This window comes from Zonotrichia albicollis, chromosome 2 (assembly GCF_047830755.1).
Source record: "Zonotrichia albicollis isolate bZonAlb1 chromosome 2, bZonAlb1.hap1, whole genome shotgun sequence".
Lineage (NCBI taxonomy): Eukaryota > Metazoa > Chordata > Aves > Passeriformes > Passerellidae > Zonotrichia > Zonotrichia albicollis.
In genome coordinates, this window is record NC_133820.1 from 27,715,151 (window position 1) to 27,731,786 (window position 16,636).

Sequence of the window (16,636 nt, forward strand, 5' to 3'; positions counted from 1 at the left end):
TGGTTAATGATTTTGCTGACAAAACCCCTGAAGATATCAAATCTAATAATAGAAATTCCAATATATATTTGCACATTTATGCATGTGTGTATGATGTGAGTACATTGCTAAGTGAAGCATTACATTATAAAAATTAGCTGCATATCAATCGAAAAAATCTTAAATACACCTGGCATATCAAAGGAAGGTAGAACAATCATGTATGTCAGCACTGTCAAAAAGCCCTGATACAATCAAAGCTCCAGGCTATCTTGTGCATTCCTGGTTTGGAGGAGGAGGGGAGAGGAAAGGAGGGGAAAAGAGGTTATTGTTCAGATGGAGTGAGCCTGAGCTAGCCCTGGAACACCAAACCCAAAACCAGGTCTACCACAGGAAGACAGCTTTTGTGGAACTTGGCACTATCCCACTATCCCAGTTTTGGTACATTAACTCATTCCAAAGCTGCAGCTGAAAGGCTCTGAAACCAGACTGACTTGGTGCAGAGCTACTTGGTTGTGTCCTTATCCTCTACTTCCTAGCTCTTCTGGTTTTGGGACTACAGGACTGAGATATGAGTTGGCTTTGCAATACCCGAGACTGATTTTTTTTTTTGAGCAGGATTTATTATCTCAGGTTTTCTGGCATTAAAACAGTTCAGCTTCTGGATTTAGGCTGGCACTGCAATAGCCCAGACCGAACAGTGCTGGAGCTGTGCTTGTTTGCTTTGATGGACCTAGGCAGGCTATGAGCAATTAACTTATTTCTGTAACAAATCCATGATGTAACTCAGATACATTACCGAGGGTTGAAATGAGAGCTCACTGGACCTTTGTTGATCCTTTTGTTAATTATAATTGGATAATGCTGGCTGTTTTTATACCTAGGATTTTTGTATTAACCACTCCCAGTGATCTCATAATCTATTTCACTACACTTCCTAAAACTTAGGCAATTTTAATGCCAGTTTAAAATATTTTTCTGTTAACAGCAAGTATATTTTTCAAAACTTTAGAGATAGAGGAAGCTAGTATTTTCATTAGGCAAGACTTTTGGACAAGCTTGCAGTGGATGTAGATCTTTCTTTCTGCTGCCATACGTCTAATGGTAAAACTTCTACTCTAAGCATCTGTAAAGGCAGCTAAAACTTTTTGGTGTCTATCTTTGAAAAAGTATAGATTGTGAATGTCTTCCCAAGTCTTAAAATAGAGGAGCAATTTTTTTTAATCTCACAGGATAAGCTAAAGAAAAACATTGCCAAGATTAAAAGCCTGCATATAGAATATTAAAATATTTTGCATACTTCAGAGAGTGACCTTTATGAACGCATTTATCAGAGCAATACCAAGAAGCTTTTTGTACTGAAGTATTTCATCCTGCAGTAAACCTGGCTCATTGAGGTATGAAAATTAAGTGGCTTCTCTCAAGCTATGTGGGTCCAGCAAGGGAGTCACTGAGCAAACATATCCTGCTAGGAGTCTGAGGTCAAATAGACTAGACACAATCCACAACTGCAACTGCAAAAAAACTCTGTTCATCTCCAATTTGGAATGTGATCAATGTGCACAATTTTCAGGACATTTAGCTGCTACAAATCTGTGTGAACTTTAAGCTTTTAAATATCAAAATCTTGGACAGATTTGTACATATACAGCAGTGGTAGCATTCCAAAGAAAAGAGCATTCCTTTGGAATCTTGGGCATCTTCCAAGCCACAAAATTCCTATTGTTCAAGAAAAAGGCTAACATTTTTTTAAGGTGGATCAGCCAATTATTTTTCTTTGTCATACACAGAAATGGCTTCAATATTGTCTCTGTCTTTTTTTTTTTAAAGACACATGCAGCCTGATGCAGAAAGTAAGCAAAAATTTCAGCTTGTGTAGCTGTAAATACTACATCTGCTTCCTTTACTCAGTGAGGCAACACAGAACAGCACACATATCTCAGTGTGCCTAAGCTGTCAAACAACCACCTTTCTTGTAGGTGATGCTGTGTGTGAGCACCACAACTCCCTCACTGGCAGAGCAAATGTCAGTAGTAACAGTGACAAGACTACATTTACCTGTTAGATAAAGTGTTGCTGTCTCCATGGTAAGGTTTTCTCTTAGCTGACCGTGAAGGTGAACTTCCACAGCGATCCAAGAGTCTTTGGGTTTGAAACGAAGGGTGGTTCAAACATTGTTCTGTCAAATATCTATCTGCTGGATCTAACTTCAGTAAGTTCTTTGAAAAACAAATGCCAAAGTTTAAATGTTAGTATCTGTATTTACATTAGCAAAAAAACCCCCAGAAACCAAAACAAAAAACCAAACCCAAACCAAACCGAAACAAAAAAACCCACAACAAAATAAAGAACATTACTGGGCAGTTTTTTTAATCTCCAGAGTTTCTGTGATTAGATGTCACTGCTAGAATAACTTCATGATGCATTAAACTACATATGATACAAAATAAACACATATGTGTTTATTTATATAACACCATATGTGTTATATGTATATAATTTTATGCACACATATGTGATAGTATGTTTAAAATACAAAGATATCTAAAACTTTAAAAATATGTTTTATATCTATCTATATATGTTTTAAATATTTTTATTTTAAACATATTTTTCAGGATAAACCTTACAACATTGTTTGGAATGAAAAATATTAAGTTTACCAGTAATAAAAAGCTGCAATGAAACAGGCTTTACAGACAAACAAAACAGCTATATGGGAACATTCTTATGCAAAAACAAACATTATTTTAACATTTAGTATTTTTAAAAATACACAAATAAAAGAGTTCTGTTTTTAGCTTATAGAGTTCAAGTCTACCCATATTTTCAGAGAATTCTCTAAATTGTTTACAATACATTCAGAATAACACTTGCCTTATAATTCTGTTAGATCAGTTGTGATTCTAAATAAAGACACTTCCTGACATGTAGAAAATATTTAATCACAAAACTTGAAAACAGGAGCTTGAGTATTTTTGGGAAGTTTGAAAGGTTTCTTGCAGGAAAAGAGCAATACAGAGTTTACACTGGAATATTCAAACATGCATGACTGTTAGCAAGGTCAAAAGTTTGAATGGCTATTAAGTAAAAAAACCAGCCCCTTCTTAAGGGTTGCATGTATTTAAGAGAGAAGAAATCAATGTGTGTCTATGCATACACATGCATAAACATAAACACACACTGCACACACACTGCATTAACACCATACTCAGCCACTCAACCACAAACTGGCTTTCCCTTCACAGGATCTCTGTACTTCAAAATGGCAAATGCTCAGGAAACAAAGCAAGTGAGCAAACTCCTACGCAGTTTGGTCATACAGTATGCAGCACCTTTCCTCCTCACACACTGTACTCAATGATTACCAACTTCTTTCCCCCTCTTTTTCTGGTGCTCATCACTACAGTGGCTCAAAAGGCTGAACAAACATGAGGAGGAGGCCACATGTGATTCCTACATTCCCCCGCAGGAGAGAGGGTGTCCAGAGGCTTCTCTCAAATGCCTACATTACACAGGCTGGATGAAGGGCAAGGAGAACTGGAAGTCCATAGGTTATCAGGGAACAAGGCTGGGAATCTGCCTGGAATCACAGAGAAGTGGTGGGACAGGGCTCATGGCTGAGTCATGGTCACTGATGGGTACAACTGGTCTCAGATGGAAGGGGATGGACAGGGAGAAGGATGACACTCCATAAAATTGGCTTCCTGGATCATATCCAATGTCAGCATGGAACAAATGATTTATCCATGGACAATCTCTAGGTTGGGATTAGAAGGGAAAGCAACATTTGGTACATTATGATGGGAGTTTGTTACCAGCAATGCATTGAAGAGCATGAAGGTGATGAAGAGGAAAACTCTCTTTAACAACAAAAAAAAGCCTCCTGGTCACAGATCCTCACCCTCAGAGCAGACTTCAGCTACCCTGACACCCAGCCTGTGTACATGCTCCAGGAGATTTCTACAATTGGTGGAAACTTCCTAGTGCAGCTGCTGGAGAGGCAAATTAGCCAAGGAGGGGCCTTCAGTTTACTGGAGCTGCTGCTCAACAGCAGTAAAGTACTGGTGAGAAATCTGATCAGAGAAGACACTGAGCTGTAGCAGCCATGAGATGATTACAGATAGGACTGAAAGAAGAGGTGGGAAGGTAAACACCAGAGATAAGACCCAGGACTTCAGGAAAGCAAATTCTATTTTCTAGAAGGAATTACCAGGCATAATCTCCTGAAAAACTACCAGAAGAGGAAAGATGTCCAGGATAGCCATTGATTTTTATGGAAAATTTATTCTGAGTTCAGGAACAAAGCATCTTACTGTAGAGAAGACCACAATATTTTTCAGAGGTTCAGGATGGCTAAACAGGGAATTTCCTAATAAACAAAAATGCAAAACAGGGAGTGGGTGAGAACCAGAGTGATGGACAGGATACAAAGATGGACTATAAAAGCAGTGTATTAGCACAAAGGTTAGGCCACTCTAAAGTCCAGCTAAGGCAAGTGAAGAAAACCAAGGGTAAAAAGAAAGGGTTCTACAAGTATTCTCTTTAGCAAACAGCTCAGAGGAAATGCATGTCTGGTGCTGAATGGCAGAGACAATTGAATGGCAGATGATATAAAGAAGAGAGTCTCAATGTCTTTTATTCCCAAGTCATAACATGCAAAACCAGTTCCTAACTCCCTAATGCTTGCAAACCAGCATGGCTTGTGAAGGAGAACAGAGGACTGGAGCAACAACAAAGCAACAAGGGAAAATTGGTGTCTCATCATTAATCTAGTCCAGAAATGCTCTCTAAATAGATATATGTTAATAACTCCCTAGTTCAGCTGGCATGAGTTGAAGTGTGGGTTATTCAGTAATCTAGTAATCTGACCTGAGGTCTCTGGGAATGCAGATAATGAGGAGCACAACAAATGTGGACATGTGTCAGACTGTCCCTTGTCTGCAGAAGAGACAGGCACACAACAAAGTATGTGCAGCATTTGCAACATGTAACTTAACCACAAGTCCCTTCTGTTCTCTCGTGTAGGCGTCTGCACATGCTTAACAAGGCTCCAATTCCTGAATGAAGAAATGCAGACCAAACACAAAATATCCCCTCTACAGAATTCCTGACCTTTCTCACCTTGTAGGCAGAAACATCAACTGAAAAGATGAAAAGAATGAAATTACTTGGAAACCTGCGCTACCCTAAAACTCAAGTGCTTCATTTCACAACTTTGCAAATTTTAAATCATAACAAAAGAACCTAGAAGACACTGAAATATTACATAAAACTTAGGATAAAATGAAAATAAACTCTCCCCCAGTAAATATTACAATGGTCTAAAGACTGATCTTGACATTTCTGTTCTGCAATATATACTACCAGATCTTGAGCTACACTAACTATGAAAAAAAGTTTCTGTGAATCAGAAAATAGAGGAGAAAGTATAATACAAAACAAGTAATTATATGCACTGGAGTGTATCATATTGCAGACTCCTTGAAACCAAGATAAAAGCCATGCTGACTCTCTTCATAAGGCAAGGAGATCAAAGGGATTTGAACTGCCTATGTTGAAGAAGAGTAGAGCAAATTTGGTGGATTTCTGCTGGCTACAGCAATACTACTAAAAGCAAGTAAACACCCAAGTATTTCCCAAAGCATCTTTGTTTTCCAAGACAACTGGTGCAGAGGGGTTTGGGATCACACAATTCATTCAGAGTTGATTAGCCATATCCACACTTCATGTGTGTCCCATATTGCCTTTAATTCTTTGGTGGGTCTATGATTATAAACCTAATTTTGGATACCATGACTTCTTTCTTCAGCTCACTGGGGATGAAATGATGTGAGGGTTGTACTGCAACTTACCATGGGAGTATTTTTATAGTACAGTAGTAAGGACAACCACACGTGTTCCATACCAGGAACACAGCACAAATGCAAAGCCCAATGTTTTTGTGGGGAATCAGCTTCTCCTGATCCCACATAAAAAGAACTCTCAGGACTATAACCTGGTTTGGCCATGTGTAACTAGCTGACTGTTCCAAAACAGGACTGAAGACTCAACCAACATATACACCATGTACAGGTGACAGCAAGCAGATTAAAGAGTTTGGATAAAAATCCAGAACTCCGGTGTGTCAACTTTGTTTTTGACAACTGTCCACATCCTCACGCTTACCCAACAACAAATGGAAAACAACTCAGGGTAGCCCAATACTCTGTGGATGTATCTAAATATGATCACACTCCAGCAGTCAGTGCATGGATGTCAGTGTGAATGCACAACCCTGCAAGGGATGGTGGTGATGCTTTGTCTGGGCTACATATTCCTTATCAAATCAGTTAATATTGAACAGACTCTCCTGGCATTTGCAAGGGATATTTTCCTGATTCCTAGGAAATACCAAGCCTTACCACAAACAACATTATTATGTTATTTGGATATGGAATTAAAATATCTCAAAAAGGGAGGTCCCAAAGTCCTTCTAAGATGCATTATGTAAGAAAAAAGGTAAAAAGTGACTTATATATTCCTACATATCACAGACAGAAAAAGAGACATTTTCCTACCTTCATAAGGTCAAGCAATACACCACTTAAAATTCCCAAGTATCTTCTCTCTAAAGACTGTGGATGATTGACTGCTGGAAACTGTAAAAAATACACTGTAAATATACTGATCATGAAAAGAAGGCAATGAATGAATACAATATTTAAAAAATAGAAACTAGTTAATCAAGACATGTAATTAATGGGAATCCTAAGCACTGAAAAATTTAGTTGTTTATGAAAACTATAAAATATTATAGTGAAACAAATAACTCTAGATGTGTGGTAAGCATCTAGTCAACCAAAGAAAGTATTCTTGATTATTAGGGCAGCCAAGAAATCATTCTCAAGTGAGAAATAATCAACCTAATGTTTTTTGTGGCACTATGATTTACAGGAGGTTTAAAATAGATTCAGAACTAACATAAGTAACACATTAATTTTAAAAAAAGGTTAAAAATAGCTCAAAGATAATTTCAGAGTGCAAATACATTACTACTCATTAATAATACTAAACATTAAACTAAACATTACTAAATAATACAAAACATTAACATAATACTAAACATTAACGAACAATTCCCAAGTATTTTTAGTGAAAAAAGGCAAAAGCTCAAGGATTTGAGTTTCAGGGTTACTGCTGTGGTCATGCTGCTAGCAACACCGTGAGAAGTAGTGCACACTGCTGGGGGCATCCATTAGTTGTACTAGTGTTACTTTTCATAAATTACATCTTGTGAACTTTGAAGAAAAATGGAAGAACATTAGTTTGAATGCTTTTATTCCTAAATAGTCTCTATATTTTTCTTTTGACTTTGCTTTATTTTGAATTGGTTTACTAATAATTGAGAATTTTTTCAAGTCCAGGTTTGCTATATTGATCCTCAACAGTGGCTTAGGTAAAACAAGGCTTCCACGCTTCCTCCAACTTTAACATAAATCAAATTGTAAAATGTTTGTGTCTCCCTGTGGAGTGACAATCATAAAGAAGCTTTTATATCTATAATGATCAGGGAAACAGGAAAATGTGCCAAAGCCATGCAAACCACCAGGGGCTTGTCACTGTAATTGTTCACATTCTTCATGTAACTTATTGGTGGAACAAATATTTATAGCACCTTGCCACTCACACTTTTCTGTAAAGTCATGAGCCTATTGGTAGCTTCTGATCCCATATTATTTTACTTCCTTATGTCTTCAACATACCCTGAATGTTTTCCTCCTCAAAAGAATTGAAGAGAGATCACTAAATACTCCCTAAACCTCAGGAGCAAGGAAAACTGTGTTATACACATATGTATGGAAGGTATGAATAGACAGAAAAGACAAGTTTGCAAATGTCCATTTGGATCCATGCTGGAGTGTTTGAAGAGAATTTTTTAAAATCCTGTTTTAAAATATGGTAGTATTGACTTAGGGTAATGTAGAAATTCACAAAGTCTAAGCATATGGACAAAAAATTTCACATCCTGGGCCAGTTTCTATCTTGAGAATATCCAGCACCAAATCCAGCTTGTAAGTAATAATTGGCTTACCAATATGTAAGTAATAAGCAGCATACCTACTATCTGCTCTGCAACAGGAAATCTTTCACTATAAGCACTACATTCAGAAAATTGAGCTACATTCAGAAAAAAATGTAGTTTTAAGGCTGTCTTATACAACATTTATATAGGATATTTTTTCCCACAAATTAACTAATGAATATAATACTTCAAACAAATAATTTTTGTAGTTTTTTTTTTATTTAAGCCATTATTCAGACTTTACTTCAATTCTAAAAAGTGCTCTCTATGAGGAGCCATGTGGCCCTGTCCACATCAGCAGTATCCTGACTTTACAGATGGGACTAAGAAGGCAGGAACAGGTCTGAGGCCAAGCACTAAACCACTGATCCAGGATGAGAACAGGGACTCATAACTTGTGCTAATCACATTAGTCTGTGCTGTCTTCTTGAATTATTGTATTTTAAAGCTACAAAACAAAGATATTTCATCTTAAGACATCACACAGCATTTATCCAAAAAGATTACACTGCACAATCAGAAATGCTGTAAAATGATGTTGAAGAGGCAGTAATTTATTTTGCTTGCAATTTTTAAAACATTGTTTTCCTGAGAAGGGGTTATAAATTTCTCGTACAAAAACACCATCCAACCCACTGTTTTAAACAGGATGAAATACAAACAGGACCTTGGAAGAAATGCTTGTCTAATAATTTTTTTTAAACCCCCCACTCTTGAAGGGTCTACAAACTTCTACAAAATCTCTTCAGAATTAGTCATTCTTATACCTAAAATAAACACCCTAACACCTTAAGCCAACTCTTATCACTGTTAGCTAAAACAAATTTGTGGCAACTTTGAACATGCTTTAAGAGAACTATGTCCCCATTCCTTCCCTTTCACATTCTCACATTTTCTCTTTATTGGAGTAAAAACTCAAATCTTGAGTCTTTAGCACAGATCAGGTCTCCTAAAACCTTCACATGTCTCCTCATATGATTTACACTACTGATTTCAGAATATTACCAAGATCATAAACTCACCTTTCCAAGCAACATTCATCAATAAAGAAAGGACGACCAAAACTGAATTACAAGGAAACATGAGTACAATCACTGACCAGGTACTGTTAAAAGTAACAGAGCTATTACTTATTTACTGATTTTGGTATTTTGCCATATTGCATATCCTAGCTTGGGTAGAACTTCACACTAGTTGAGTCTCTGTCATTGTATTAAATTGGCAAACCCTTGAAGAGAACAATGCTGTCAGTAGGAAGAGCTTTTTTACTCAAGAGACTTACATAAACTCCCCAGGAATGTAAGTCAAAAGGCAGAAAACTCTTCTGCCATGACAGCATCTACAGCTCAGTTTTTCCCAACAAACTAGCTTACAGACAGCAGTCCTGAATTTTCCACATCCTGATCTTACAGTGTAGGGGGATAGAATATAAGTAAATAAAGGTAGTATAGAAAGTAATCTTACCCACTAAAGAATTGCAGCTGGGTTAATTAGTAAAGATTAGGAGCAGGCCTGATGTTAACAGGCCACAGCTGTAGCCAATGAGAAGAGTGTTATGAAAGAGTGGATAGGTTGGCTGAGGAGAACTGGAGTCAGTTGGCTGCTGTGGTTCCTTGCTGTGCTTCCTTGTGCTGCCTTGGCAGGACAAGGAAGAGGCAGTGCCTAGAGGAGCTGCCTACAAGAAACATCAAGGAGGTACGATATTCTAGCAATGTGGAACCCTTGCAAAGTAATGACAATATAGAACTCTTGCACTATAATGACAACATTACAGAGCTTTGCCACTAAACTTTCCAGTGCAAACCTAGCTGGGCAATGTTAGATTGGGTATAAGAGGTAAATTGCCTGCCAAAAACATCCAAGAAATGAAACAAAATCTTTAAACAACTTTTAAAAAGAAAACAAATGTACTTACATTACTCACTTCTGGTGTAATCAGAATTTTGCTTTGACTTATGAATGCCTTATAATCTCTACATCCTATACTTACCCAGAAACGTAGGCAGCAGATAACGCACAATGTAAATGTAAAGAACCTTTGCAGCACCTCGCACAAGTAAATAAGAAAAACAAGAAAAAAGAACAAAGCTTTCCCCTACCCGCAAGCCGTGGAAGCGTGGGTTGCTGTAGAAGAGCTTCATCTGCTCGGCTGGCAGCGGGCCCAGCACCTTCTGAATGGTGAAGAGCTGGTCAATCTCACTCTCGCCAGGGAACAGCGGCTGCCCGTCACTCAGCTCCCCCAGGATGCAGCCTACAGACCACATATCCACAGCCTTGCCATACGGGGCTCTGCCAAGCCAAAAGAAAATGTTTGTCACCCACTGCCACTGCCTTCTCACTGTGCTGCTTCAATCCATTGGCCATATTCCCCATGGCACTCCCCCTCACAACACAGAAAAACAAACTTTGTTTTTAAGAAACTACCTCAAAAATCAAGCCCTGTGTTTCTACCCTAGATTTCCTGATGTATCTATCGCTGCTTGAAAAGGCAGGAGATGGATTCTCAAGTGCCCCTAGGGACCTTGTTCTTTTTGAAAAATCTTACATACAAGAATAATCTTTTTGACTACAAAGCGTTCTCCACTCACAGTTAAACTACCACTAACTTCTCTTCTCTCTAGAGCTCATGCCTGCACTCTGTTCCTGCACTACATCTCTTGTTTGATTGTGCTTAGTAGGTGGATGGGCATCCTGGGTCTGGCCACTGGGAAAACAGAAATTATAAGAAATCTTTATTTCAGCATTTATACACAAAAATTTTAATTAGGGAGAAAACAGAGTTCTCCTGAAAACTATTTGATAAAAAAAAAAACAAGTGAGGAAGGAATGAAAGCATCATAAAGTAATTCCTGTTTGGGAGCAAAGCCACAGGCTGGGGTTTGGGGAGAGCTCTTTTTTATATACCCAAATTCTTGCTTGCTGAATTAATAAAAAAAATTTGTAAACACCCATATTTGTAAACACCAAATAATGTCTTTCAAATGTTTAAATTTTCAACAAAATGACTGGGGAATGCTTTTCATGTCAAAAAAGGCATATAAATTAAAAATCTGGAACAAAGATTGAACTGAAAACATATTTCACTGAGTCTCTTCTTTTTGAAACTTGTAATCCAGTAACTCAAACTCTGTTTCAAGAGATTTAAGTTACAGCTGGCTTGCCTTCTTCTGGAATAAGACAGCACCAAGAGTTGCAGGTGACAAATCCTATCCTAAATCTGTGTCCTTTGCTCCTTCCTTACATTGCTGATATGATGTTTAGAGACAAACATCCTCAAACTAAAAAAAAATTAGAAAAAATTAGTTTGACTCTTCCCCATTGATTACTCATGATTATTTACTCCACTTGTAGGAGGACACTTGGCCAGAGGAACAGTAAACCCTTAAGGTGAAGGTGAGAAAGCATTTCTAGCTGGACAATAGCCCAAGTGAAACTGCTGCAGGACTCTGTGGCAGCTGAGAAGGCTGAAGTAAGGCACCAAAACTTCAAGAACCACTTGCCTTAGAGAATGTGCCATGAGACTCTGTACTCCTCTCACAACAACCATCCCAAAATTGAAAGTTTGCCCCACTGGAAGAGACTGTGACAAAGAACCACCAGAGGCAAAGCAGATCATGTCACAATTCTCAAATACCAGTACTGCTCAGTGGGGCTCATTATTTGTTTGGGGTTCATAATCCTGCACAGTGGCTCCCTGTGGATTTGCTGAGACTCAGTGCTTGATCCTGCTAGGGTGCTGCTAGTCCAACCCACCCACCAGGTCAGAATGACTCAAAGTAAGGCCCAGCTTTCCTTCTCAGTGCACAAGGCAACACAGGCAAAAGGCAAAACAGTGAGAGTACAGATAAAAATCTTCCCCTTTTATTATGACAAAAACCCAAATACATCTTTGTTTGCAACTCCTTTTAAACAGTTTTCTCCACTAAAATGGGAAATGGGGAAAAGGTTGCTGCAGGCTGGGGTAGTGTAGAACAGGCTAGGGTTGCAACTGAGGAATGGGCTAAAACTCCTTTGAGGCATGGACCATTACCTTTCCTTGCTCTCAAGAACAAAGGAAGCTGGACTACTAAAAGTTAACAACTTTTCACTATTTAGTCTGTAGTCAAATAAGCAAATCAGCAAACAGCCATTTCTTAAGGCAGCACAAACTGCAGCATTGTTATTTGAAAAGGCAAACTCGAGACTTCTTTTCTGCTGATTGTCAGGATCAGTCTGGTCAGATCACAGCAGACAAAAAAATGCAAGAGTGACATGGCTGGACAAATGAAAATAACTCCTATAGCACAGACAGACCATACCTGAGAAGCACTACAGTCTATGCCTGCACTTATTAGATTCTCCAAAACATGTTTTCATCTAGTAATTTAGAATGCTTTAAAATCTACTGGCTTTTAGCAATATTTTGTCATCAAAGGGTACAGAGTACTCCACTAACAGCAGTTACCTGAGGCTCTCCAAAATGAGTAGATTTTAGATGTTCTGCAAATAATTATGGGGCAATTTCTTTCGTCTCCTGAAATTTAAGTCTTGAATGTTATCACTAAACAGAAACCTCTCCGGGACACATTTTCAAAATTGAAAAAGTAAAACTGTATTTGTTAAACTGAATGTAGTTAATAAACCCGTGAAGACTTTTGAATATTAGATGCTTATACAAATGTGGTAAATGTAAGGAAAGGGGGAATGGGAAAGATGAATGCCTGGCAAATAGAACAGGATTGCCAAGAAACAGGCATCACTTTGCCAGAAAAACTTGGCTTTAAAAACATACACCAGCACAACTGAAACATTAAATACACAAATCCCCTCCCTTTCTCTACAAGCTAATCAAACAGATTTAGTCAACTACAAACAGACATAATTCGTGCTAAATTTCCTCTGCCAACAAAACAGTTTCAGAAAATGCAGGTCAGACTAATACTATGTCTGTCAAGCTTTTCATGTCTTTCCTCCTAAATCCTCATTACTACTAGAGACAGAAAAAAATTGTTTGTATCTAAAAAGGTCAAAATTTATGCTATTTTTCCAAGTCTTTTATTTATACTTATAAATGTACATACACACTTCACTGGAAGCTTTACTGTTTTCTCCAAAAAGTGAAAATTTGAGCTTAGAGTTTTGTAATAGCAACTTTAAGATACTATTATGCACATAAGAAAATAATTGCCAACAAATTTGATTAAGATTAGCACAGCTCTGGGAACACTGAGATGACTTTATTGACAGAGTAATTATTACTTCATTATTCACCTGTTCAAAAAATATCTAGCTCAGTGTTAATCAAATGTTCCAACAAAGTCTTGTTTCCCAGGAGCTCTTAACATGGTGCTTAAAGACTCTTAGGAGTGACCAGAAATGTTTTGAGTCATCCTGTGGCTAACAGTTCCTTGTTTTAAGAATATGTATATATAAATACACATGCACTGTATATTGGAATTGTATTCTAGGAGTGCGTTCACATAGTTTAAATTAATGCTCTGTTTAACTTGACTGTAGTGGGAAGATCACATATCACAGATCTCCAATTTTTCCTCTTTCTTTGCCCTTGAATTTGTTCATCTAGTATCTCATGAATCTGTTCATTTAGTATCTCATGATTTTGTTCATTAGTGTCTCATGAATTTGTTCATTTAGTATCTCAAAATCTGTTTTACCTTGTGAGGTAGTAAAATGCTCATTTTACGGATGAATAAAGGAGCAATACTAAATCTTCTGGCTACTCATGTGACTAATACTTCTGCAGTCAATGCAATGCTAACTTCTCAGTGCTTTATTAAAATGATTTATACAGCATCCTTCAATAAATTCTTCCTAACGAGTAAGAAGCTAGCACCTTCCTTTTTGAGTGACTTCAGCAGGGCTGGCAAAGAGTAACTACAAATGAAAATCACAGCACAGAATCATAGAAAGCTTTAGGTTGGAAGGGACCTTTGAAGATCATTCTATTCCAATCCCCCTCACCTGGGCAGGGACACCTTCCACTAGATCAGGATGCTCAGAGCCCCATCCAGCCTGGTCTTGACACTGCCAGGGATGGGGCACCCACAGCTTCTCTGGGCAGCCTGTTCAGAGCCTCACCACCTCTGAGCAAAAAAATTTCTTCCTAATATAGTTCTGACACAAAGGCTGAAGATAACAAGGAATGTTGCATTGTGAAAGCTGTCCTGCCATTGCTATGTGATGTTCCCACAGGCCTGATGGAACATTCCACGCTAGAGCACTACCATGGAATCCTCTTCTGAAAGAGCTGGGGATGGGGTGCAGGAGCTGAAAGTACATCTTTTATAATTCAGCTTAATATTTTGATCAGTTAAACACTGCTCAGCTCAAGACAGGTCAATATGTCGATGATTCATACTGACTTACTGGAAATGAACAAAAATTAATGAAAATCTGGAAGCTCTTGAAACCTTGCCTTTAAATCAAACTCAGTTCTCCACAGGCAAAGCTTACAGGTGCTGAAAACCCTTTTAGAATCAGTAGAGGTTTATTATGGCAGTTCTCAAAGTGTTCTTACCCAAGCAGGAGTTCAGGTGAGCGGTACCATCTGGTAGCCACATATTCTGTATAGTTAGCATTGCTTCCTTCAGAGAGATTCCGAGCAAAGCCTGTCAGAGAAACAGTGAGAAAGATTGTATCCCATTTTAAAAACAATACCTGTATCACAACTGATTTTGGCAGGAAGAGGTCGTGTTATTTATATAGAAGCAAATTGTTTACAACCCCTTCTGCAGAATGATGTCTCCAACAACTGCTTGTCTACTGAAATGCAAGCTTTTATTGATACAACAGTGAAAGTCAGCATGTCTGCTTTATTGACTCCCTTACTTGTGTGCTATCTCACAAGTCAGTGGGGTTTTGCCATTACTCTGCATGTTATTATGTAATCAAAACAGACTGATAAAAGTTAACTGTCAGTATGCCATGTCAGCTATTGAAATATTACACTAAATTTCACTGAGGTGCTGTTTGCAGAAGAAGATTCATAAATTCAGAAACATTACACATGCATGTGTACTAGACTCTTCTGGTCATTGATCCTAACTACTACTGTCTTTGATTTTTTAAACTGGTCAAAAAAGGACATATTATTCTCATCTAAGGACATTCCCTCCTGGGCTTGGCAAGGAAAATGGTCATCTCCTCAAAACTGCAAATGCAGGAGTCTAGGAAAAACAGCAATACTGTTTATATCTGCACTTGGCTCACTCCACATGTTTTGGCTTCCCAACTGCTTTAGTACCACATTCACAACAAGATCCTTCATGAATTAGGATCAGAAAGAATGTCCAAATTAACATCTTTATCTACATAATTGTGTTAAGAATTAAAAAAAAATTAAAACATATACTTATTTGCAACTGTACCGAAACTTCCCTACTGTCCTAAGGTGTACAATTATGACCACTGGCTGACAGACAAGTGTCTGGAAAATCCATTTGTAGGAATAATTTGAAGTTTTATTTTCATTCTTCTCCATTCATTAAAAGTCTGCCAAGCACCACAATAATGTTACTGAATTTTTAATGTAGAAGTACTCCAGGACAGATATTGGCACAATTTTCAAAAAGTATCAAGTCTTACTGTTTTCAAATAAATTATTAACAATTAGGTGAGACAGAAGACAGACAGACAGATCTCAGCAGCAAGGCTCCACATGTGTCAGCTCCTCACTAAAGCTCAAAATGAGACAAACTTTTGGGACTGAAATGCAGAAGCAGCATTTCCAAGATGCTTTCTTATTGGGATGTGGCAGTAAAACACAGTTCAAAATTCCCTTCAGTGAAATCACTGTAAATCTTTCCATTATTGCATGATCAATGAAGAAATAGTAAAAATTCCAAAGTGGTGCAGAAGAATAAGGCATAACTTTATTTACTGACTCAGTAAGTGCTACTTAAATGCAATACATGTTTTTCTTTATATCTGAGTTCCTCTGCAGAAGCTGCCAAAATTGCCTTTTCCATTCAACTATGTTCTGTAAGGTTGTAATTTAAAAAGTTTTAAAATTGCTTTTAGTATTCTGAAAGTGCAAAGCTGAGCATGAAGAAGCCCAATTCCACTCACCCCTGTGGAATACTAATTTACTACAAGATGAAGTAAAAATTTGGATGCAGATTATTATTATTAGACTAGTGACCATAGAAAACAATTTTAAATTTGTTAATGACATAGGTTACAGCTGTTACTTTTTGCAAGATACCTCTCACTTCAAGTGTTAGTAAACTAAAAGATGGGGTGAGTATGATGAGGAATAGATATTTCAAAGCTATTCAGACATAAGAATTCATATCTGTTCCCATAAAGTCCAATGAACATAACTGGTGCTGCTGCAGAAAAGGTGAAATGGATTTTTTTAACTTCTAACATGGGGATTGATTGAATTTTGAAATATTACTATATTTAGAAATGCATAGGCAGCCCCATTTCTGTTTCAAATTACAAGCTATCTGATTAAACTTGGCAGTGGAAAATCTTTCATTCATGTGTTCAAAGAACAGAAGGAAGATAATCAGGAGCTACACCGAAGAAGTAGGACAGTCAAAATGTGGGAAACCCAGGCTGAAAGGGGGAGGGGAAGAAAGGAAAAAA

The 16,636-nt window shown here is 37.7% G+C and overlaps 1 protein-coding gene across 5 annotated transcripts in view; it reads right to left on the reverse strand.

The window, feature by feature from the left end:
- Positions 1–16,636, reverse strand: part of CDKL5 (cyclin dependent kinase like 5) — a 141,253-nt gene that overhangs the window by 29,622 nt on the left and 94,995 nt on the right. For all 5 annotated transcript variants that reach the window (XM_005484328.4, XM_014265200.3, XM_074534652.1 and 2 more), the window contains 4 exons: positions 14,562–14,652; positions 10,144–10,333; positions 6,540–6,620; positions 2,038–2,198 (listed from right to left, as the gene is read on the reverse strand). In XM_005484328.4, coding sequence (XP_005484385.2) covers positions 2,038–2,198; positions 6,540–6,620; positions 10,144–10,333; positions 14,562–14,652 — 523 coding nt within the window. The remainder of the gene's footprint in view (positions 1–2,037; positions 2,199–6,539; positions 6,621–10,143; positions 10,334–14,561; positions 14,653–16,636) is intronic.